The following is a 23,807-nucleotide window of genomic DNA, read 5'->3' as shown; positions in this document are numbered from 1 at the left end:
GGAAAAAAAAGTTCTTAAGTTGTGAGAATATCAACTATTACCCATCAGTCCCTGAATCATGCTATTCAAAGTGCTTAAATCTACACTAGAAATAGAAAAAAAATGTACTCCCAATGTAGCTAAATTAACACCTATGGATATGCCTAAAATATGACTGTGGTCTGATTACTTCCTCTACACACTTCCACCGTGCACTTAAAAAAAATTTTTTTAAAAAACAATCCAAAGAAATAAACCAGGCCATTGCCATGTTTACACTTTTCTGAGCACAGGGGGAGTCTGGAATCCAGTCCAGTGAGGTTCACTGCCACTAGTCCCTGACAGGTGTCCATAGTACAAAGTAAACAATGGCCTTCTTGGATTCTGAAAATAACCCAATGTGCAAGCTGACAAAGTTTATGTGTCCTTGCGGCTTCAGTTCTGGTTTGTGGAAATGTGACACAGGTCCGGGGGGAGCGTGGGAATAAAGAACAGATTGTAGAGAAGGACCCCAGGTGACTTGTCAGGGAAATAAACATTTTTTAAGCAAATAAAAACCACTGCACATCCCAAGGCTCCTTTACCTTGTCACACAAATACTAAGACCTTTGCATTGTTGCAAATTTCTTATGCTTCTCTTGTACATTTGCAATACAATCTTACCCTCCCAAATGAACTCTTTTGAAGTTTACACTTGTGTGTGTGTGTGTGTGTGTGTGTGTGTGTGGCCAACTCACACCTTTAGCATTGTGACCCAAACTGTAGAATTGTTTTCTCATTATACGGTGGTAGGAATAAACTGAACATACAATAGTCACGACACGAGCCCACAGGCGATGACTGGCATGGAAGTTCCTACGAGGAATCACTACAGGAATGTATAAGTTCTATATCAGTGTTTTCATCACATTGATTTTTTTTTTAACTAAAAGCTACGTAGGTAATATTTCCCTTTAACAATTCCACCCTTTGCAAGTTCCTTGATGACTGATTTTGCATCATCTTCAACATGAATATGTATTAGCTGCTTATGCCATTGATTTCAAACATAACGCTAAATGGTAAGGGATGAATTTCCCGGAAGCATCAGCTTTCTGTTTCTGAAAGATAGAATTACACAGTTAACATAAAACGAATTATTTATACAGTAAAATTATTTTAAACACTTTCTCATCTAATTTAAAAACTATTTTGTGTAAATAATGTTTATTTTGAAAATAGTGATTTCTGTTGGTACTCATATGTTTGACCTCCTGAGTTCTTATATAAACACTTCGATATTAATAAGTGTTGCTTATGTTCACAAACTGAAACCGAACACTTGATTCTGAATGTAGCGTTGAAAATTAAATACAGTGAATTAACATTTAAATACAGGGGATCCCATAGTAAGTTTCACAGATTTGTTCTGACTCTTTAGAAAATAACATTTCGTATAATACAAGGTGACAAAACATATTTGATGACACATCCTGTCCTTCCCTTTGGTTTGGAAGCCTTCAATGTAAATTTCATTTCGACTTGTGTTGATTCACCCTCTTGAGTTAACTTGCCTGGCATTTGCACATAATCTCATTTGCAGAAAAATTATAGAGGGAAAAGAGGAAGTAGAATATTAAACAAAAACAGCCACAAACACATTCATGCCTTTCCAGGAAGTGATCAAATATAGAGTTTGATTTTTTTGTGTGTTTTTTTTTTGTGGTTTTTTTTTGTGTTTTTTTGTTTTTTGTTTCTTTTGTTTTGTTGTGTGTGTGTTTTATATATATATATATATTTATATAAGGGTACATCAACTCATTTAAAAAACAGAAACAACACTCTCTCCCCCATTTTCATGCCCTCGACCTTCTCTTCTTAGCATTCTGTAGTGGTCACTGTCAAGTGACTAGCACACTTCTGGGTCTGGAGTGTATTCTGACGAGCAGTGAATTAAATGTTAAGACAGTTAGACCCACCCCCACCCCTCCTCAGAGTTTACACATCATGCCGCCATTAGAAGGGTAGAGGTGGGGAATGAGGTGGGACAAGGAAGAGATTCAGGGCTCTGTTTGGCGGGGCCCTCCTACGAACAAGTGTTCTTCTCATCTTTTTTTCTCTCCCAAATGGCAATGCTGGCATTCATCGCACTGCTCTCTGAAGGCCCACGTGGCCCTGCTGATCCCAGGCAGAACCCAAGAGAGGATCCGGTGCTCCTTGTCCCATCGGATAGATTTGTCCAAGCACCCCAAGGAAATGTTAAAAGCAAAACAAAATCAAGAAAAGAAAATAAAACCCATTCTAAAACTAAACTAATGAAGCAAAAAAGGGTTTTCTATCTATACATAAGTCTCTTCTTTAAAAAAATGTAAATTTACAAATTCCAATGACATATAAAACAAAGTCAAAAAATGTAATGGTAGGAGACATGGTAAAACAGGAAGACACTGATGCTACAAAGAAATTGCCAAAAACATATGTACAAGACCCTGTTTTTCCTCGTGTTCTAGAGATTGTAATGCATGTTTTTAACAGCAGCAGTCGAGGATTTAGTTCCAGGCACTGGACTGCACACTCCACTCAAGCTCCCAGGGACGGGATGTCCCTTGCTTTTCTGTCACCAAATCACACTGGATATACTGGTCTCCCTCGGCAACAGCGGCAGGATGGCACTGTTTGTGTGGGCCTCGTCTGGATTCTGCTCCCTGCTCGATTTTGTCTGTGGCCGCTGCCCGTTGATGAGTGTCATAGGGATGTTACAATAGGTATGCTGATTTCCTATGGAGGTAAGAGGCAGGGTGCCGGTAGGAGGTACGTCATACTCGTAGCTTCGGTAGTAGTGTTTCTGACGCATTTGTGAATGGTACGTGTTGTGAAAGGTGGAACGGAGATCTGGATGGGCAGTGGCTAGAGCTGTGGAGGTGGCCGCGGCCATGGAGATGGCCGAGACAGTCTGCAGCTCCCCAAAAGGCCCCTGCTCACTAACATCTAAAGCCTGCTCGTGCGTAATGGGTTCTATCCTCTTAAAAGGCATTTCATATTGTAAACGTTTCCAGAACTTAGAGTTCAACTTGTTGCATTTTGGTCCGTGCCATTTAATAACCGTCAGGAGCTTGATGGTGTGCTTGAGGGCTTCCACCTCCTGGTAGTTCATAATGCCTCGGAGTTCACTGCATTCGATCAGTATCACTTTAATTTCTCCAGTGACCAGCATGTTTCGAAGTCTGGTCTCCAGCTCAAAGATGCTCCAGCCCCTTCTGACTACATAATTTGGGGTCATGACAATAATCAGTCTCTTGCTCTGATCTACACACCTCGCCACATCTTCAATGTATGCTACAAAAGAGAAAAGAGTTTATCAGAATGACTGGATCAAGCATCTGCTCCAGAAAGCCCCAGTAGCTTCTCTTTCCCACATCGCATGAGAATTGTTGCTTGCTGGGTCATACCTCAGAAGATGAAGACAGCCAATGACCACACCGAATAGAGTACAGGCTTTGCATTTTCTCAATGTTAGAAATATTTTTCCTAGGTACAAATCTCCCGTTTGTTTTGTCAAATGTCAAGACTCATAAAAGGAGATGCTTTACAGAATAATGGAACTAGCTTCTCAGGGGCGTCAAAAATTAAGTTTCGTATGAACACGTAACGACATTTCTTTCTTGAGACACCGATAGATGCCATTTTTGACGTAGAGAACCACAAGTTAAAATTCTGCCTAAAAATAATGGTGACACACAGACAGACAAAGAATAAGCACACTCTCAAATGAAAACACTAACTTACTTCCAGTTGGAATTAAATCTCTATCTGGTATGAACAACTTATATCCATAATGCTTTTCAAGCATGTCAGGTAGGATTTCAAGAGCAAAGCGTTCTTCTTCTCCAGTCTCTTGATTCCACTGGTCAGGATCCACTTTGGTGTATGATAAGTATGCATCATAATCTTTATTGTCTGTCAAAAAGATTACAGAGTAAAGCTGAAGTCACTGCTCTCCAAAGAAAACATTAGGACATGAAAACATTCAACTCTTTCCAAAAACATCTCTAAACGCCCTCCTTTGGGGAGACCAAAGAAAGAAGGCTTTACTAATTTTCGTTAAGAATTCAACGATGTCAAATATTCTGAAACTAATTTGGAGGTATAAAGGGTCACATTTTTATTTGTTGTTTTTGTTGTTGTGAAGACAGTAGTAAGAAAATTAACAAAAAAAGCAATGGAATGTTAACTTTCAACATTTTTGATGCCTAGGTCATGGAGAATCTTGACTGCTTATAAAAGGCACTTGATTGGATAGTATGCTCTGACTCTAAATAATTGTACATTCAGCTAATCTTGCCTGTGGCCATTTTACTCTGTTGAAAAAAAAAAAAGAAAACTGCATCTGGCTTGACCATGGAGGAATGATATTTTGATTGTGGGCACTGTACTGATTTTCTGTAGGAGAGAAAATAAAATCAAGCGTGGAATAATTACTTTTCTACTGGGAGCCAGTTCTTGGATTTGGGGACTTAGAATATTATTCCACTGAATTATTTTAGAAAACCATATTGTTTTGCTGGTCTCCATTTATGTCACACATAAAATACTGCCAAATATTTTTTATCATGTTTATCAGTTCAACCATGAGAATAAAAAATTACAAAATAAATGAATGAAGCTTTACCTAAAATCTGTTTCTGTCCTCATTCGTTTCCCCTCCTTATATGGAAACTCTTTAAATATTTAATGACTACTATCATGCATTATCTTTACCTTAATTTCTTTAACATTAAACATCCCCAATTTCCTATTTGTTGTTTCTAATGAAAATAAGTCATGTATCTTCTGGATAGTCTCTCATTCATCCATTGCCTTTTCAGAACGTGATACCAGGACTCATAATTCACCTCAAATCTAAATACTACCAATATACTGAGTTTACCAAATATCAATATCCTTAGCTCTCTTTTGTACTTCCCTGATGATTGTCAGTGTATAACTCAATTATCAGATCAAATTGGACTGAAACATCCCTAAATTTCAGAACAAAATGAGCTTTGTATTTGGCATGGAAAATTTAAAACTTTCGGGTTATAGAACACCAAAGATGGAGGGACATTCTTAACTGTTGCTCTGGGTGGCTTTGGGGCACTCCTTTTGACTTCGGGGACACTACAGCTCACTTTGGAGATCCATATGGGGGTGTTCATTTCAGTAGTTTGATAGTCCCGATCCATCTAGGACTTATTCTATAATTAAAACTTGTTAGGGCAAACTCAGAAAACTATTAACTGTATCTGAAGTTAACACAGGTATATATGAAACTAACAACTCAAAAAAAAAGGAAAAAAAATTCAAACTCAAGTCTAAAAAAAAAGAAACTAACGACTCTGCTATGGGATGTCTGAAAGAAAACCTTTAGGTATAAGGATTTAAAAAAAAAAATAAAACAGGTTTCAGCTTTAAAGAAAAAAAGGTTTAGAAAAATAGCAATCATCCCAAACATGCCATACTCTGATATTTGTTATTTTCCTTATTCTTCAACCAGGAAATAGTTGTACATATTATAAATAAAATTCAATTGTCACCAAAAACGATAATTAACTTTTGTTACAGCAGGTCAGGCACATATGCCAGCAGTCTATAGTGGTACCATTTTATTGATGTAAACACTTTAGCTGAGTAAGAAATTATAAAAAATAGTACATAATAAAGCTAGTATGTAATACCAGTTTGTATTTAATGAAAATGTCTATTCATTAGATATTCCCATGCCATATGTAGGAGATAGAAGACTTCCTTTACAATACCGGTCACTAGCTTCTAATCTAGTAGGAGACGAAGATAGGTCAACAGTTAATTTCTAGGGACAAACATGTTGTTAAGACTAGCACAGGGGTCATGGGCCAAAGGGAGGACTCTTTAAGCCAGACCGTGGATTGTAGAATGATTTCACGCATATACTATTTTCTTTCTTGGATGTTGTTTTCTCCCAGTTGGCTACAAAGTACTATAACATGTTGAAGTTTGCCCAGATCTGGGAAGTGTAATGCTAGATCCTCATTCTTAGCCCTTTGTCTTCTCTAAGCTTAAAAATATTTCAAAAGCAGATCAATATGAACACCAGTAAGAACAGAGCACACATGACTCAGAAGAGATGTAAACAACTGGTCCGCTGATACTGGTAAGTTCCACCTTGATATCACTATTGCTTACATGACACTGTCTGTTCCTCTGTCTCTTGCATGGACATCTCTTTTCCAACTCATCAATGCTGTTATTTCTCAAGATGTTTTCTGTGACCTGCTTCATTTGTCTCTCAGCCCACTTTCCCTTAAAAATCTCCTCTCCTCCCATGACATCAATAGTCACCTCTATGCAGTTAACTCCCTAATTTAGATGTGCAGTCCTGTCTTCCTTCTCATGAACTACCAACCATACCCCACTTTTACCTGTAACCTGGACCCTACATTTGGATGCTCGGGGTGCACCTCATATTCAACGTGCTCACAACATAAGCTTTCCAGCTCAAGCTCTGTACTTCACCTTTTATTTCATTTTAATAACATTACAATATTACTTCTTTAGTCTCCAAATGTCAGATATATGTTCCACTTATCCTTTTTAATTACTGATAATCTCATAGGCATTCACTGATAAAAGTCCTTTGGATTCTACTTCCATCCTGGGTCAGGCCCTATTCATTTCTTAGCTGTCATAATTCTATTTTAGTAGGTCTTCCTCTCTGTTTCTTTCTCCTTCTGGCTCATTCCACAGAGAGTTGTAAAATTTATCTTTCCAAATCTCACCACTGATGATGCTTATGGTATCTTGGAAAATAATTATGGTTGCTCACTGTCAAAAACCAGCAGCTAGATCTGTCACTGATTTCTTTACACTTTGAGTCAATTGAGGTGATCTCTTTTCCCATGTACGATATTCCTGTGCTCACATCTAATCTTTTTTCTTTGACTACAATATCCTTGACTCAGATATCTCACCAGGGCTTAGTAGATGATCAAACGGATCTGTTGATTAAATAAATGAATAATCTTTCATTTGCATATCACATGACTTATATTTTATAGCCAGTGTAGGGATTTTCTCAAGACCTGAGCTATTTTCTAGGAGAGATGGCTTTGGATACAGACACTCCATGCCGCCTGGACCCCTCAAGAAATTACTAGGACTTGTGGGGTCAGTGTTTATCAAGTTTCCTTTGGAAAAGTCTTGAACTGTAGTTTCTCATTGTGATTCAAGGGAAGACCTTAGAGTTCTTGTAAACTCCTCTAAAAAAGTGGTTTCAGACTTGAGCATCAATGACAACAATAATGAGGGCTTGCTAAAATATAGATTGCTGGGCCCTACCTCCATAGTGCTCCATTCAATAGCTCTAGAGTAAGTTTTTGAATTTGCATTTTTTAAAAGATTTATTTATTTAAGAGAGAGAGCGTGTGCACACGCACGAGTAGGAGGGCAGAGGGATAGGGAGACAGGTTCTTAAGCAGACTCCATGCTGAGCATGGAGCCCTACTGGGGGCTCAATCTTATGACCCCAAGATCATGACCCGAGCTGAAACCAAGAGTCAGACACTTAACCAACTGCACCACCCATGAGCCCTAAGAATTTGCATTTATAGCAAGGTCTCGGGTGATACTGCTGCTGGTCCGGGGACTACACTTTGAGGAACTCTGCTCTAGGACAGGGTAAAGGCATCCATAGGGCTCAAAGGCATCAAAGAACTGCAGGCAGCTGCTAGGTAATTAACCAGAGAACAACAAAACTAAACACTGCAACGTCAGATCCATGATAAGTGGTGCTGATACTTACAGGGGATGTACTCTAAACAAAAAAAGCTGAAAATCCACACTTTCATCAAAAAGGAAATAGATTCTTGCCTAGAATAATATATACATTGACTGTATTAAGCTTAAATGAAACTCAGGAATTGGTGCTAAGGCCTCAGTCAGTTTTCTATCTCTTTATGTCATCTGGACAGATTTATAGTAGTTAAGCTGACATCTCTTGGATAAAAAGGAGTTGCTCACATGCAGATTATCTTGACAGTAAATGTGGCTCAAAAGCCCCTTGCAAGCATCTGCAGCAGCATCTTCAAATCAATGGAACAGTTGATAGATATCGAATTCCTCTCTTTCCCCAGAGTCTATGTCAGAGCAGTAATGGTCTAGGCATTTATTAACTACCAGAAGGAAACTCCCGATTTAAAGGTTATCAGACTGCACACATCATGCCAGATACCATACTAAATTCAGCAATGTTCTCTGACTCAAAATCATATGGATTCTAAGGTTTCTTCTATTTTCCCAGTTACCAGACAAATATGAATCATGGATCATATCTCTTCAATTTTGTTTAATATCTGTAAGAACATATATTGATTTAGTATCTATAAGGACATATACTGATTTACTATCTTAACGTATGAGCTTTATATGACTGGAGAAACTTTGAAAAATTGACATTTTTATAACCATAGAAAAAACAAAACTATGCTAAGGTTTTTAAAGAATAGGTCTGTGATCTTATCGATTCAACTTAAGTTTATAAACAGCTTAAAAGTGGTTAATCATAACAGGGTAGTACGAGAGTATATTTCTTATTCTAAACTTTATTCTTTAAATTCTATTTTCTGTAATTTAAGCCCTCAACTATCATTCTCTTCACTGCAGAGATGGAAAACAGCTGGTGTACATGCTCTTTGCAATAGTTTGCACAAACTCAAATACAGTCATTGATTTACTCTTCCCATGACTTTCAAGCGATTCTGATTGCAATGTTTGACGAAAAATGAAAAAAGGGAATGATGTCAGCAAAATGGCCAAATAAGACATCTGTGCATAAATCCTCTCAGCCTTGGTCCATAGCACATCCTGCCCACCCAGGGTCCCATACAGTGACCAGGCAGAAGCTCTGCCAGGGAACTGGTTGGAGTTGTATCTGTCCACACACCTGGTAAAAGCCCACTGACTAAAGACCCAACTGTGGGCCATGAAACGGACAATTACACAAGCAATATCCGACTGAGCAAGGTATTAGAGGCCGGTCCATACACCCAGGTACCAGAGGAGATCCTTGCCCACCTGAGCCCCTGGCAATAAGCCTGCCAAACACGGACCTCGCTGCAGACCCAGAAATAGCCGCAAACGTGGCTCAAATCCAGAAAGACTGCAACTCTGGAGGTAATCCCATTGGCTTGGGGAACAGACAGGGGAAGGACTTTACCTGCTAAAATCATTCTGTAAAGACTACAAGAGGTGTTTGTTCCTTCAAATGCACAGACATCAATGCAAAGGTACATGAAGAATCAGGCAAACATGACAACACCCAGGGAAACTAATGACGTTCTAGTAACCAACCCCAAAGAAATGGAGATCTACAATTTGTCTGACAGAGAATTCAAAATAATCATCTTAAATAAACTATAGAAACTGAACTGTAGAAACCTTGCAGGCCAGGAGGGAATGGTATAAAACATTCAAAGTGATGAAAGAAAAAAATGTCAACTAAGAAAAGCAGTCCTTCAAAATTAAGGAGAGAGAAAGTCATTCCCAGACAAACAAAAGCTAAGGGAGTTCATCACCACTAGATGTGCCTTACAAGAAATGCTAAAGGAAGTTTTTCAGGTTAAAATGAAAGGACATTAAGTAAGAACATGAAAACATAAAAATATAAAACTCAATGGTAAAGGTAAATATACAGTCAAATTCAGAATATCCTAATACTGTAATGGTGGTATAAATCACTTCTATCTCTAGTATAAAAGTTCACAAAAATAATATTAAAAATAACTATAATTATTTGTGCTAGTTCTGTGAAAATAACTATTGGTATTTTGATAGGGATTGCATTAATTCTGTACGTTGCTTTGGGTAGTGTGGACATTTTAACAATATTTGTTCTTCCAGTCCATAGAGTATGGAATGTCTTTCCATTTGTTTCTGTTGTCTTTAACTTCTTTCATCAATCTTTTATAGTTTTCAGAGTACAGGTCTTTCACCTCCTTGGTTAAGTTTATTCCTAGGTATGTTAATATTTTTGGTGCAGTTGTCAATGGGACTGCTTTCTTAATTTCTCTTTCTGTGGCTTCATTACTGGTGTATAGAAATGCAATAGAAAAAGTATCCTAAAATTTGAATGGAACCACGAGAGACCACCAAATAACCAAAAGAATCTTGAAAAAGAAAAACAAAGCTGGAGGAGTCACAATTCCAGACTCCAAGTTATACTACAAACCTGGAGTAATCAAAACACTACAGTACTGACACAAAAATAGACACATAGATCAATGGAACAGGACAGAAAGCCCAGAAACAAACCCATTGTATGGTCAATCAATCTTTGACAAAATAGGCAAGAACATGCAATGGGAAACAGACAAGCTCTTCAACAAATGGTGCTGGAAAAACTGGACAGCTACACGCAAAAGAATGAAACTGGACAACTTTCTTACACCATACACAAAAATAAACTCAAAATGGATTAAAGACCTAAATGTGAAACCTGAAACCATAAAAATCCTGGATAGAGAGCACAGGCAGGAATTTGACTGATATCAGCTGTAGCAACATTTTTCTATATAGGTCTCCTGAGGCAAGGGAAATAAAGACAAAAATACACTATTGGAACTACACTAAAATAAACAGCTTCTGCACAGCAGAGGAAACAATCAACAAAACTCAAATACAACCTACAGAGTAGGAGAAGATATTTGCAAATGACATATCCAAGAGAAGGTTAGTATCCAAAATATATAAAGAACTTATACAGCTCAACACCCCAAAAACCAAATAATCCAATTAAAAAAGGGTAGAAGACACGAACAGACATTTCCCTGAAGAAGACATACAGATGGCCAACAGCACATGACAAGATGCATGGCATCACTCATCATCAGCGAAATGCAAATCAAAACCACAATGAGATATCACCTCACACCTGTTGGAATGGCTGAAATCAACAACGCAAGAAACAAGTGTTGGGGAAGAAGTCGAGGAAAAGGAACCTTCTTGCACTGTTGGTGGGAATGTGGAATGGTATAGCCACTGTGGAAAACAGTATGGAGGTTCCTCAAAAATTTATGAATAGAACTACCTTATGATCCAGTAATTGCACTACTGGGTATTTATCCAAAGAATACAGAAACACTAATTTGAAAGGATATATGCACCTCTGAGTTTACTGCAGCATTATTTACAATAATGAAATTATGGAAGCAGCCCAAGTGTTCATCGATATATGAATGGATAAAGAAGATGTGGTATGTATATACAATGGAATATTGTTTAGCCATAAAAAAAGAATGAAATCTTCTCATTTGCAACAACATGGATGGAGCTAGAGAATATAATGCTAAGTGAAATGAGTCAGTCAGGGAAAGACAAATACAATATGATTTCACACATATATGGAACTCAAGAAACAAAACGAATGAACAAAGGGAAAAGAAAAGAGAGAAAGGAAAGACAAACCAAGCAACAAGCTCTTAACTATAGAGAACAAATTGATGGTTACCAGGGGGAAGGTGAGTGGGGGGATGGGTGAACTAGGTGATAGGGATTAAAGAATACACTTATTATGATGAGCACTGAGTGATGTATAGAATTGTTGAACCAGGATACTGTACACCTGAAATTAATATAACACTGTATCTTAACTATACTGGAATTAAAATAAAAAACTTAGGGGAGCCTGGGTGGCTCAGTAGTTAAGTGTCTGCCTTCGGCCCAGGGCGTGATCCCGGGGTCCTGGGATCGAGTCCCACATCACGCTCCTCCGCTGGGAGCCTGCTTCTTCCTCTCCCACTCCCCCTGCTTGTGTTCCTTCTCTTGCTGGCTGCCTCTCTGTCAAATAAATAAATAAAATCTTAATTTAAAAAAAATAAATAAAATAAAAAACTTAATGAAAAAATAACTACAAGACAAACCATAAAACGGACTCATAACTATAGAAAACAAACAGATGGTTACCAGAGGGGAAGTGGATGGGGGGATGGGTGAAGGGGATTCAAAGTACACTTATCTTGATGAGCACTGAGCAATACATGGAACTGTTGAATCAGTATATTGTATGCCTGACGCTAATATAAAACTATATATTAACTTCACTGGAATAAATTAAACAAAAATAATAACTATAGCTACAGTAATTTCTTAATGGGTACATAATATAAAAAGATGTAAATTATGACAACAATTGCATAAATTGTGGGGGGAGGAAAGTAAAAGTGTAGACTTCTTTGTGCAATTGAGGGTAAGTTGTCATCAACTTAAAATAGTCTGTTATATCTATTCGATGTTTCATGTAAAACCTATAGTAGATACACAGAGGTTAAGGAGAAAGGAATGAAAGTATATGAGTTAAAAAAATCACAAAGGAGGACAGCAAGAGAGGAAGAAGGGGAAAAAGGAACAACAACAACAAAAAAAAACCAAACAGAAAATAACGAATGAAGTGACAATAGTTAAGTACTTACCTATCAATAATCACTTTAAACAAAAATGGACTAAATTCTCCAAACAACAAAGAGTGGCTGAATAGATCAAAAAGTAAGATTCAATAATAGGCTGCTTACAAGAGATTCACTTTATCTTTAAAGACACACATAGGATGATAGTGAAGGAATGGAAAAAGATATTCCTGCAGATGGCAACTAAAAGAAAACAGGAGTGGCTATATTTACATCAGATAAAATAGATTTGCAATGAAAATTGGTCACAAGGGACAAAGAAGGTCACTCCATACTATATTGTGATAAAGGGGTCAATTTATCAAGGGGGTATAAAAATGTAAGTCTATGTGTACCCAATATTAGAGTACCTAAATATGCAAATATTAACAGAACTGAGGGGAAAATAGACAGCAATACAATAATATTAGCAGGTTTCAATACCCCACTTTCAATACTGGATAGATCATTGAGATAAAAAATTAATAAGGAAACAGTAGAGTTAAAGAATACTATAGACCAAACGTACCTAACAGACATATACAGAATATCCAGGCAAAAGTAGCAAAACACACATTCTTAAGCATGAATGAACATTCTTTAGGACAGATCATACGTTGGGCCACAAAATCATTATTAAGTATGTTTTTCTGACCACAATGGTTTGGGAGAATATGGAAAAATTCACAAATATGTGGATATTACATGACACACTCTTGAACAACTGATGGGTCAAAGAAGAAAGCAAAAGGGGAATCAGAAAATATCTTGAGACAAATGAAAATGGAAACACAACACAACAAAAGTTGAGATGAAACAAAGCTGTTCTGAGAGGAAAATTTCTTTCTTTTTTTTTTAAAGATTTTATTTATTTATTTATGTGACAGAGAGACAGCCAGCGAGAGAGGGAACACAGCAGGGAGTGGGAGAGGAAGAAGCAGGCTCCCAGCAGAGGAGCCTGATGTGGGACTCAATCCCAGAACACCGGGATCACGCCCTGAGCCGAAGGCAGACGCCCAACGACTGCGCTACCCAGGCGCCCCCCCCCCAGAGGAAAATTTCTAATGATAAATGCCTGAATCTGAGAGAAGAGAAAGATCTCAAATAAATAATCTAACTTTATACTTCAAGGAATTGGAAAAAGAAAAACAATCTGAGCCCCAAGTTAATAGAAGACAGAAATAATAAAGAATAGAGTAGAAATAAATGAAATACAGAATACAGAGACAATAGAAAAAAATCAATGAAATGAAAAGTTGGGTTTTTAAAAAGATAAACAAAATTGACAATCTTTAGCTAGACTAACCAAGAAACAAAAAGAAAAACTAAACACAATTATAAATGAGAGAGGCACTGGAACCACAGAAATACAAAGGATAACCTAGAAGAAACAGATAAACTCCCAGAAACATACAATCTCCCAAGACTGAACTGTGAAGAAATAGAAAATCTGAACAGATCAATAACTAAGGAGATTAGAGCATTAATTAAAAAACTGTCAACAAAGACAAGCCTAGGACCAGATGGTTTCACTGGTGAATCCTACCAAATATTTAATTTTTTAAAATATTTTATTTATTCATTTGTCAGAGAGAGAGAGAAAGTGCACAAGCAGGGGGAAGGAGCGGCAGGCAGAGAGAGAGGGTGAAGCAGGCTCCCCGCTGAGCAGGGAGCCCGATGCGGGACTCAATCTCAGGATCCTGGGATCATGACCTGAGCTAATGGCAGATGCTTAACCAACTGAGCCACCCAGGTGTCCCATGAATTCTACCAAATATTTAAAGAAGAAATAATGCCAATCCCCAAATGCTTCCAAAATATTGGTGGAGGAAGCATTCCCAAACTCATTTTATGAGGACAGTATCACCTTGATACCAAAGCCAGATAAGAATGCTACAAGAAAAGAAAACTACAAGCCAATACTAATTTTTTTTCTAAAGATTTTATTTATTTATTTGACACAGAGAAAGAGCACAAGCAGGGGGAGCAACAGCTAGAGAGAAGGAGAAGCAGGCTCCCCGCTGAGCAGGGAGCCCGATGCGGGGCTCAATCCCAGGACCCTGGGATCGTGACCTGAGCCGAGGGTAGATGCTTAACCAACAGAGCCACCCAGGTGCGCCCCCCCAATACTTCTGACGAATATAGATAGAAAAATTCTCAACAAAATACTAGCTAACCAAATTAAACAGTACGTTAAAAGGATAATATAGCATGACTAAGTGAGATTTATCCCTGGGATGCAAGGTTAGATCAATTTATGCAAATCAATAAGTATGACATTCCACATTAATAGGATGATGGACACAAATCATATAATCTTGTAAATAGATTCAGAAAAAGAGTTTGACAAAAAATTTATAATTTCATTGTAAGAGCTTTCAGCAAATTGAGTATAGAAGAACCATACCTCAACACAATAAAGGCCATAAATTACAAACCCACAGCTAAGATCATACTCAATGAAAAGCTGAAGGATTTCATTCTAAATTCAAGAACAAGGTAAGGGTACCCACTCTCACCACTCCCATTCACCATAGTACTGGCAGTTCCAGCTAGAGCAATTAAGCAAAGAAGTAAAAGGTACTTAAGTAGGAAAGAAAGAAGTACAATTTTTTCTTTGCAGATGACATGATTTTACATATAATAAAACCTAAATGTTCCACCAAATATCTGAGCTGCTCAACAAACTCAATAAAGTTCCAGGATACAAAGCCAACATATAAAAATCTGTAGCATTTTTATACAATAACAACAAATCATCCGAAAAAAAAAGAAAATAATCCCATTTACAGTAGTATCAAAAATAATAAAATACTGAGGAATAAATTTAACCAAAGAGATGAAAGATCTATACACTGAAAACTATAAGACATTAATAAAAGAAACGGAAGACATAAATGAAAAGACATCTCATGTTCATGGATTAGAATAATTAATATTATTAAAATGTCCATACTACTCAAAACCACCTATAGATTCAATATAACCCCTATCAATCTTCCAAGGGCTTTTTTCAGAGATGTAGAAGGAACCATCCTAAAATTTATATGGAACTAAAAAAACCCTGATACTGAAATTAACAAGTCAGGAAACAACAGATGTTGGTGAGGATGCGGAGAAAGGGGAACCCTCTTACACCACTGGTGTGAACACAAACTGGTGCAGCCACTCTAGAAAACAATACGGAGGTTCCTTAAAAAGTTAAAAATAGAGCTACCCTCTGATCCAGCAACTGTACTACTAGGTATTTATCCAAAGGATACAAACATAGTGATGTGAAGGGGCACATGCACCCCAATGTTTATAGCAGCAATGTCCACAATAGCCAAACTATGGAAAGAGCCCAGATGTCCATTGGCAGATGAATGGATAAAGAAGAAGCCATCAAAAAGAATGACATCTTACCATTTGCAATGACATGGGTGGAACAAGAGGGTATTACGCTAAGTGAAATAAGTCAGTCAGAGAAAGACACGTATGATTTCACTCATATGCGGAATTTAAGAAATAAAACACATGAACATAGGAGAAGGGAGGGAAAATAAAATAAGACAAAAGCAGAGGGAGAGAGAAACCATTAAGAGACTCTTAACTATAGGAAACAAACTGAGGGTTGCTGGAGGGGAGATGGATGGGGGGATGTGGTAACTGGTTGATGGGCATTATGGAGGGTACTTGATGTAATGAGCGCTGGATGTCATATGCAACTGATGAATCACTAAACTCTACCTCTGAAACTAAAAAAAGGACCCTGAACAGCAGAAGTAATCTTGAGAGGAGCCCAGCTGGAGACATCATACTTCCTGATTGAAAACTACACTGCAAAGTTATAGTAAGAAAAACCAGTATGGTGGTAGCATAAAAACAGATACATAGAACATTAGAACAAAACTGAGCGTCCATAAATAGACCCATACATATACAGAAAACTAGTATCTGACAAGGGGGCCAAGAATAATAATTGGGGAAAGGATAATCTTTTTAATAAAAGGTGTTGGGAAAACTGTATGTCCACATGACAAAGAATAATGTTGGACCTGTCTTATACAATCCACAAATTTTTTTAAAGATTTTATTTATTTATTTGAGAGACAGCAAGCACAAACAGGGAGAGGGGCAGAAGGAGAGGGAGAAGCAGGACCTCCGCTGAGCCGAAGGCAGCTGCTTAACTGATTGAGCCACCCAGGAGACCCTACCATCCACAAATTGTAACTTGAAATGGATCTAAGACTTAAATGTAAGACCTGCAATCATAAAACTCCTACAATAAAACATAGGAAAAAGCTCTTTCACTCATATGCGGAATTTAAGAAATAAAACACATGAACATGGCCCTGGCAATGATTCTTTGGAGATGATAAAGGAAGGACAAGCAACAAAAGCAAAAATAAACAAGTGGGACTACTTCAAACAAAAAAACTTCTGCACAGCAAATGAAACAATCAAGAAAATGAAGAGGCAACCTATGGACTGGGAGAAAATATCTGCAAACCATGTATCAGATAAGGGAAGGGTTAATATTCAAAATATATAAGGAACTCATACAACTCAACATCAAAAAGATTAATAATCCAATAAAAAAATGGGCAGAAGACCCAAACAGACATTTTTCCAAAGACACACAAATGGCCAATAGGTACAAGAAAAAATGCTCAACATCACTAACTATCAGGGAAATGCAAATCAAAACCACAATGAGATCTCACCTCACACCTGTTAGGATAGCTATTATCGAAAAGGCAAGAGATAACAAGTGTTGGCAAGGATATAGAAAAAAAGGAACTCTTGTACCCTGCTGGTAAGGATGTAAATTGGTGCAGCTACTATGGAAAACAATACGAAGTTTCCTCAAAAAATTAGAAATAGAACTACCATATGATCCAACAATTACACTTCTGGGTATATGTCTTAAGGAAATGAAATCACTATCACAAAGCAATATCTGTACCCCAATGCTCATTGCAGCATTATTCACAATAGCTTAGACAAGGAAACAACCTAAGTGCCCATCAATGGACAAATGGATAAAGAAAACGTGGTCAATATATACAACAGAATACTATTCAGCTATAAAAACGAAGGGAATCTTGCCAGTTGCAACAACTTAGGCTTTAAAGGCATTATGCGAACTGAAATCAGTCAGACAAAGAAAGACAAATACTGTATGATTTCACTTACATGTGGAATAAAAACAGCTGAACTCAGAAACAGAATAGAATGGTGGTTGCTAGGAGCTGCGGAGTAGGGGAAAGAGAGTGATGTTGGTCAAGGGATATAAACTTCCAGCTATAAGATAGATAATTCTGGGGATATAGTATACAGAATGGTGACTATAGTTAACAATACTATATTTTATATACTCGAAAGTTGCTGAGAGATTAGGTCTTAAATGTTGCTACAAAAAAATAACAGTTATGTGAGATGATATGTTAACTAACACTGTAGCAATCATTTCACAATATACACATCCCTCTATATCTATATCTGTATCTATATCTATCATCTATATCTATATCTATATCTATATCTATATCTATATCTATATATCACGTTGTGTATCTTAAACTTACACAATTTCAATTAAAACTCAATAAATCTGGGGGAGGGGGAACAAGCAAAAAAACAGCAAGACCTATCAATCAGCTAGTTACTTTGTTACTTGAAGTCAACCAACTGGTCCAGTAGAATTTTCTCCTTCCATTGACTGAATTAACCACCATATTTTTATTTAAAAAATATATTTGAGGGGGGAAAAAGAAGTTTGGACTCTGGAGAGTTAGGAAATAAAACTCTGAATTTAAAATACTATTTAAGAAAACCTTGATGAGAGAAGGAAAATATGAAACTATCAGGAATGAAAAAGTAGTTTGGAAAAATGATAAATATTTTTCTCTTTGACATATGAGACAATATTAGTCAATGCTCCTTAGGAGGACTGAGAAGCCAAAGGAGTCATGGATTTTTTAGAATGATGAAACTTTTAAGAAAATGTAGATTGGAGGGGTGCCTGGGTGGCTCAGTTGGTTAAGCGTCTGACTCTTTGGTTAAGCGATCATGACTCAGGTCATGATCTCAGGGTCCTGATATTGAGCCCTGCCTCAGGCTCCGCTTGGGATTCTCTCTCTCTCTCCGATCTCTCTGCCCACCCCCACTCATGTGCTCGCATGCATGCAGGCTCTCTCTCTCTCAAATAAATAAATAAACAAATAAATAAATAAAATCTTGAAAAAAAAAGAAAATGTAGATTGGAGATTCCATTCTCAAGATGAAGGTGGTGGCTTTATTGAATCTGGGCTAGGAAAGAGAGTTATTGATAATATAAATGGCTTGAGATTGACAGTTGGGTCTTTGGGAACTTTTAGCCTTTAAACACCTACTGAACAGTTGTCAGATGTTATTGGCAGCTGTCCACTTAAAAAAAAAAATTGTTCTCAAATATTTTTAACTTTAGTATGTAAGACTGACTAGTGACAGAGGCCATCATTCAGCAAATGAATTACCAAATGAGGCTTGAGGAGGGCTCAGTGATGAATAATGTGTTTTATGCTAAAAGGTGATTTTTGGGGGTGCCTGGGTGGCTCAGTTGGTTAAGCATCTGACTCATGGTTTTGGCTCAGATCATGATCTCAGGGTCATGGGATCCAGCCCTTCAACCATCTCCGAGCTCAGTGAGGAGTCTGCTTGGGATTCTCTCCCTCTCCCTCCCCCTTTGCCCCCCCACCTGTTCTCTCTCTCTCTCTCTCTCCAAAATAAATAAATAAATAAATAAATAAATAAATAAAATCTTAAAATCATTTTAAAAGATGACTTTCTATGTTTGCATGTGGCATATTAGCACAGAAATATGTGATCATTAAAAATTAGCATTGATATAATTTGAATAAATAAGAGTTTTTTTAATTAAGCCACATTTCTTTCTCGTGTCTCAGATTTGCCTTCATATGTTTTCTTACATTCCCAAGATAGAAATTTTCAGTAAAAAAACTCTGTAGAAATGGATGATATATCATTGAATAAACAAGCATTAGTCATATAATCTTAATATTTTGATTCTGTGATTATCAAATATCGTGGTTTCAATAACTTTCACTTTTCATTTCAATCCTGCATGTCAACATCTGGCAATTGTATTCTAAAATAAAATAAAGCTGCTTGAGTTTTACACTTTGCAATTTTTGCAATATTGTTGTAGTTTACTTGTTTTGTTACTTGGTACTTTTCTGGACTATTTCAATCCATAGGGTCTCAAACACTGAAATGTGATACCAATTAACATATATATGTCATGATATAGTGAACTAAAAAAAGCCCCAGCAGCTGAGGTCAAATCTCAACTGGCATTAATTTTAATTTCACTCATTTGAGACTATGTTCCCGGGTCTATAAAATAGCACCTTCCTAAGGTAGATACCTAGCATGAAATGGGTCCCCACCATTTAGCAAAATGCCTGGCCCAAAGGAGGTCTTCAGTAGATATTAATTTCCTTCCCTTGCATCCTTGAGGGGCCAGTGAGTGGTGTAGATGTTAGAAATCTAAAGCGGGTAAGAGTTAGCAGGTGGCATATAGGTAGCAAAGGGTTGGAGATGAGAAGGCTTGTTTCCTACTCAACAGTTTATGACTTTGGGCAAATCGTATACCAAAAACAACCACAGGTCTCTCCTTCTGGAACCCAAAAACACATTCTAGATTGTTCATGTGTGTGCAAATTATCTAATCAGTTCCAACCAACCAACCAACCAACCGACCAACAAACCAAACAAAAACAAAAGCAAAAAACCCCTACAGGATTTCTAAATGATTTACAGAAGCACAGTTTCACTGATGGACATGAAGACAATGGTTCCTGTAACAATTAATAGTCAGTAACCCTGTGATTGAAGGAGAAAGAAAAATAAATGCTATGACCTAAGATGATGTAGAAACCAATGTCTCAAATGCATGAAATGGAACAGATGTTCACATTTTTCAAGGGTCAAGGGGTGGAGATTATAAAAGATTGCTCTAACTCATTTTGTCCCATACCTGTAATAACTTCTAAAGTGGAACTAGAAGAGCTCTATTTTTCATCTTTAAAATAGTGATTACAGTGTTCTTACAAGCTTGCCCTGCCACAATTATAAGCTTGCGTCTCATACCCCATAGTCAGGGGATAAAACCAAAACCGAAACAGTTTGCACTCTGAGAAAAACAAACATAAAGTAGCTTCACCTTGTCAAGCACTAGATCCTCCCCACAAAATGAAACCTCAAGTTTGTTCACATAAGTTACTTCCTAGTGAAAACTCTGGCACTACCTTACCGACATCCACCAACACGATAATCCTCATGTAGGAGAGCCGGTGTTTCCTATTTTCTCCTATTAGCGGGCTACCTATGACTTCACAACCTTGTTTTTCTTTATATATCTATTACATTTTTTATTTGCAGAGCCAGTTCCAAAATGGAGACAGTCTTTCAAAATTTTGAATAATTCTTTACTTCATGACTTGGTCTTCAAGCCTTCTTTTAATGGAAATTAAAAAGTGACAAAGGAATCTTGAAATCACAGTGCCCTACAAGTAGTAGGCATTCACTAGCGAGCACTCATTACTCAAAAGAAAAAGGACTATTTAAGGTGTGTCTTAAGTGCCATTTTTGTAAAGATGAAGGAGAAAATAACTGGACCTTGGGGTGATAGGGAAATCTTTAGAAGTCAGAGGAAAAATATGAACTGTGTATGAAAGAGAGAAGGAGAGGCAGGAAGAAAGGAAGGAAGGAAGAGAGGAAGGGAGGGAAAGAGAGAGGGAGGGATGCAGGAAGGAAGGAAGGAAGAAAGGGAGGAAGGAAAGAAGGAAGGAAGGAAGGAAGGGCTACCTTTATATAAGCTTTAAACAAAAGTGTAAGGGAAATCCCAGGCAGAGGCATGGAGAAGCGAAGGACTTGGATGGTGTCATGATAAGTGTATTTTCTTTGTACTTATTCCAGCACAGACATTGGTATACCGTGTTCGTGTAAGTTCTGCTCTAGAAACAGCAGGTTGCCTTTATCAGGATGGTCAGCTAGTATTTAATTAGAATAAGGCAACACCCCAGGGGCAGCCTCTATAAGCGCTTCAACTATCTCTGTTTCTGATCAAAAGTAGACGCTTTGTTAATTAGCACAATAAATGTTAGAAATCAAATTTGATTGCTAAAATTAGTGGCTTTTTACTAAATAAAATGGATCTTGGAAATGGACTCTCCATGGTAAAATCAGTGCTATGAAAGATAATCGGATTACTTAACATAATAGAGAGACACATCACACCCCTGTAAACATCTAGTGGGGCCATTGGCCTGCCCCTTTAGGGAAACTTTTCCAGACATGATTCCAAAACGGTCCTGTGTTCAGATGAAGAATATTCTTAGATGTCATTACATAATGCGCCTAATCCTGCCACGGGTATATTGTCACATTTGCCTCAGGGGAAACTTTCTTGTAAGTTTTTGGGAATACACACAGACACTCAGGCACAACACAGAATTGGAACGTCTTCCAGTTTACAGGATGGGTTCTACGTTTGTGTGTTAATAAGGTCATATGCAACACAATTTGTCCAAATTTTCTTTTAGTATGTAATGGAAACAAGGTGGTGAGAGAGTAGTTAACCTTCTCCTGCCCCTAACCATTACAATTACCTCATTTATCTAAAAAGATCTCAGAATTATGCATTACTACATTGTCTTGGGTCAGTTCTCAACAGTTTTGTTTTTCCAAGACCAGCATCGTCATTCTAACTGGAACTCTACATGGTCTGATTCCAAAGAGGTGGCAAGGCTAACAATCATAAGCTGGGTCACCCAGCAATGGCAGTTGTTTTCTGAGCTAAAAAGCCTGGACTTGCTCTGGCAGGCACCATACAGGCGGGCCCCTTTTTGTTTTTGTTTTTGCTAAGAATCACAGTAAATGTGTACTTAAAAAGAGAAGTCTGGCTGAGTGTGGAGGATAAAATGGAAGGGTAGAGAATGAAGACCAAGAAGGTAGTGTAGGAGGCCGGGACAAGGAGCGGCAATTAAGAGTGAGGCAACAGTCTATTTTCAAGAGGTACGATTACGCGGTAATAGAACAAGAGAACTGGGACAAAGACATTTAGATTCAGGAGCTATTCACGCGCTAATGCAATTGAAGATAGGGTGGTAAGTGTGGTCCAAAAAAGTGGGTATTGTAGAATGAGAGTGCTAAGACCTGGATCCAGACTAAACAATGAAATGTAAATGTATGTAGAGGGAGACAAGGAGTGAGGTGAACAAACCAAGAGAACAAAGCATCAATACGTTCTATCTTGGAAAAATAGAATCTTTCTGACACAGAACTGATATAGCCAGGGAAGGCCTATCCTGATGATGCAAAAGGAATTGCGTGGATGTGTTCCTGACACCAAATACTCCATCTCCCAGTCTGACACAATGGCTGAAATTCTTGGAATTTGGAGTTATTTGGACCTGGGCTTAAATTCTGTCTTTCTAGTTGTGTGATTCTCTGAGTACGAACCAAGCAGCCAACACAGCACTTGCTGTTAAATAAACAGTCAACAAATAGTCAATGAATCTATTATTATCATATCACTAGAGTAAGACATTGCTTCAAAATATTAACTAAACTTTCCCTATTCTTCTTCATACTCTTTGCCTTTCCTTACATCTAAGAGTATTTTATGTATTTCGCTTTTAGGGGAGCTAATGTGGTGGCCAAGAATCAAGAAGGCATCATTAGACTTTTGAATTCTGAATTATATTTTTTTAAGCCAAGTCAAGAATATGAAAAGCCTGGGGTCTCTTCTTAACAGTTATGTTTTCTTTGGAAGGAGAAAGGGCTGTGGGAGAGCTATGAAGAATGGGAATGTGATTATGTCAGAGAAATTTTCCACCAATGGAAGAGCAGATAATTATTCAACCATAACAGCATGTGTAGAAAGATCTAAGGGGATGTGACTAAGGTTTAGAGGCATGTAAGCTATCCAGAATCTTCTACTATTCGAACATGACAAAGAAAAACTGTACTGGGAATAGTAGTTGGAGGGGAATCATTCATCTCATTCAGAACACAGACTAAACATATTCCAAATAGGGTTAATAGATCAAGTGAGATGTTCAGGTAAGCTGCTTTTTCAAACATCTTCTACCGTGCTAACGGTACAAACAACATCAGATCTTAAGATTATACTGATCATATCAAATTTTTAAAAGGCACAAAACGGCAGGGACTGAGGGTTCAATAAAATAGATGCTTTGGATATAGACCTGTTTTCAAATCCCATCTTGGCCACTTATAGTAGTAATGCTCGGGTTATCCTCATCAGTACGTTATCTAAACTCTGGGAGCCTCAGTTGCCTTATCAGTAAAATGGAGATTATAATATTGATGTCAGAAGTTTTTGAG

General features: G+C 37.5%; 1 protein-coding gene across 1 annotated transcript in view; it reads right to left on the bottom strand.

Annotated features, from left to right (window-relative positions):
* Window positions 1–2,358: 2,358 nt before the first annotated feature.
* IL1RAPL1 (interleukin 1 receptor accessory protein like 1) overlaps window positions 2,359–23,807 on the bottom strand; it is a 646,715-nt gene continuing 625,266 nt past the window's right edge. Inside the window, exons 10-11 of the mRNA XM_048213783.2 lie at window positions 3,745–3,915; window positions 2,359–3,294 (exon numbers count right to left, since the gene is read on the bottom strand). Of these exons, the coding sequence (XP_048069740.1) occupies window positions 2,576–3,294; window positions 3,745–3,915 (890 nt within the window). The 3' untranslated portion in view covers window positions 2,359–2,575. The remainder of the gene's footprint in view (window positions 3,295–3,744; window positions 3,916–23,807) is intronic.

Source organism: Ursus arctos, chromosome X (assembly GCF_023065955.2).
Source record: "Ursus arctos isolate Adak ecotype North America chromosome X, UrsArc2.0, whole genome shotgun sequence".
Taxonomy (NCBI): Eukaryota; Metazoa; Chordata; class Mammalia; order Carnivora; family Ursidae; genus Ursus; species Ursus arctos.
The sequence above is the reverse complement of the archived record's forward strand: the minus strand, read 5'-3'. Positions and strand labels throughout refer to the sequence as shown.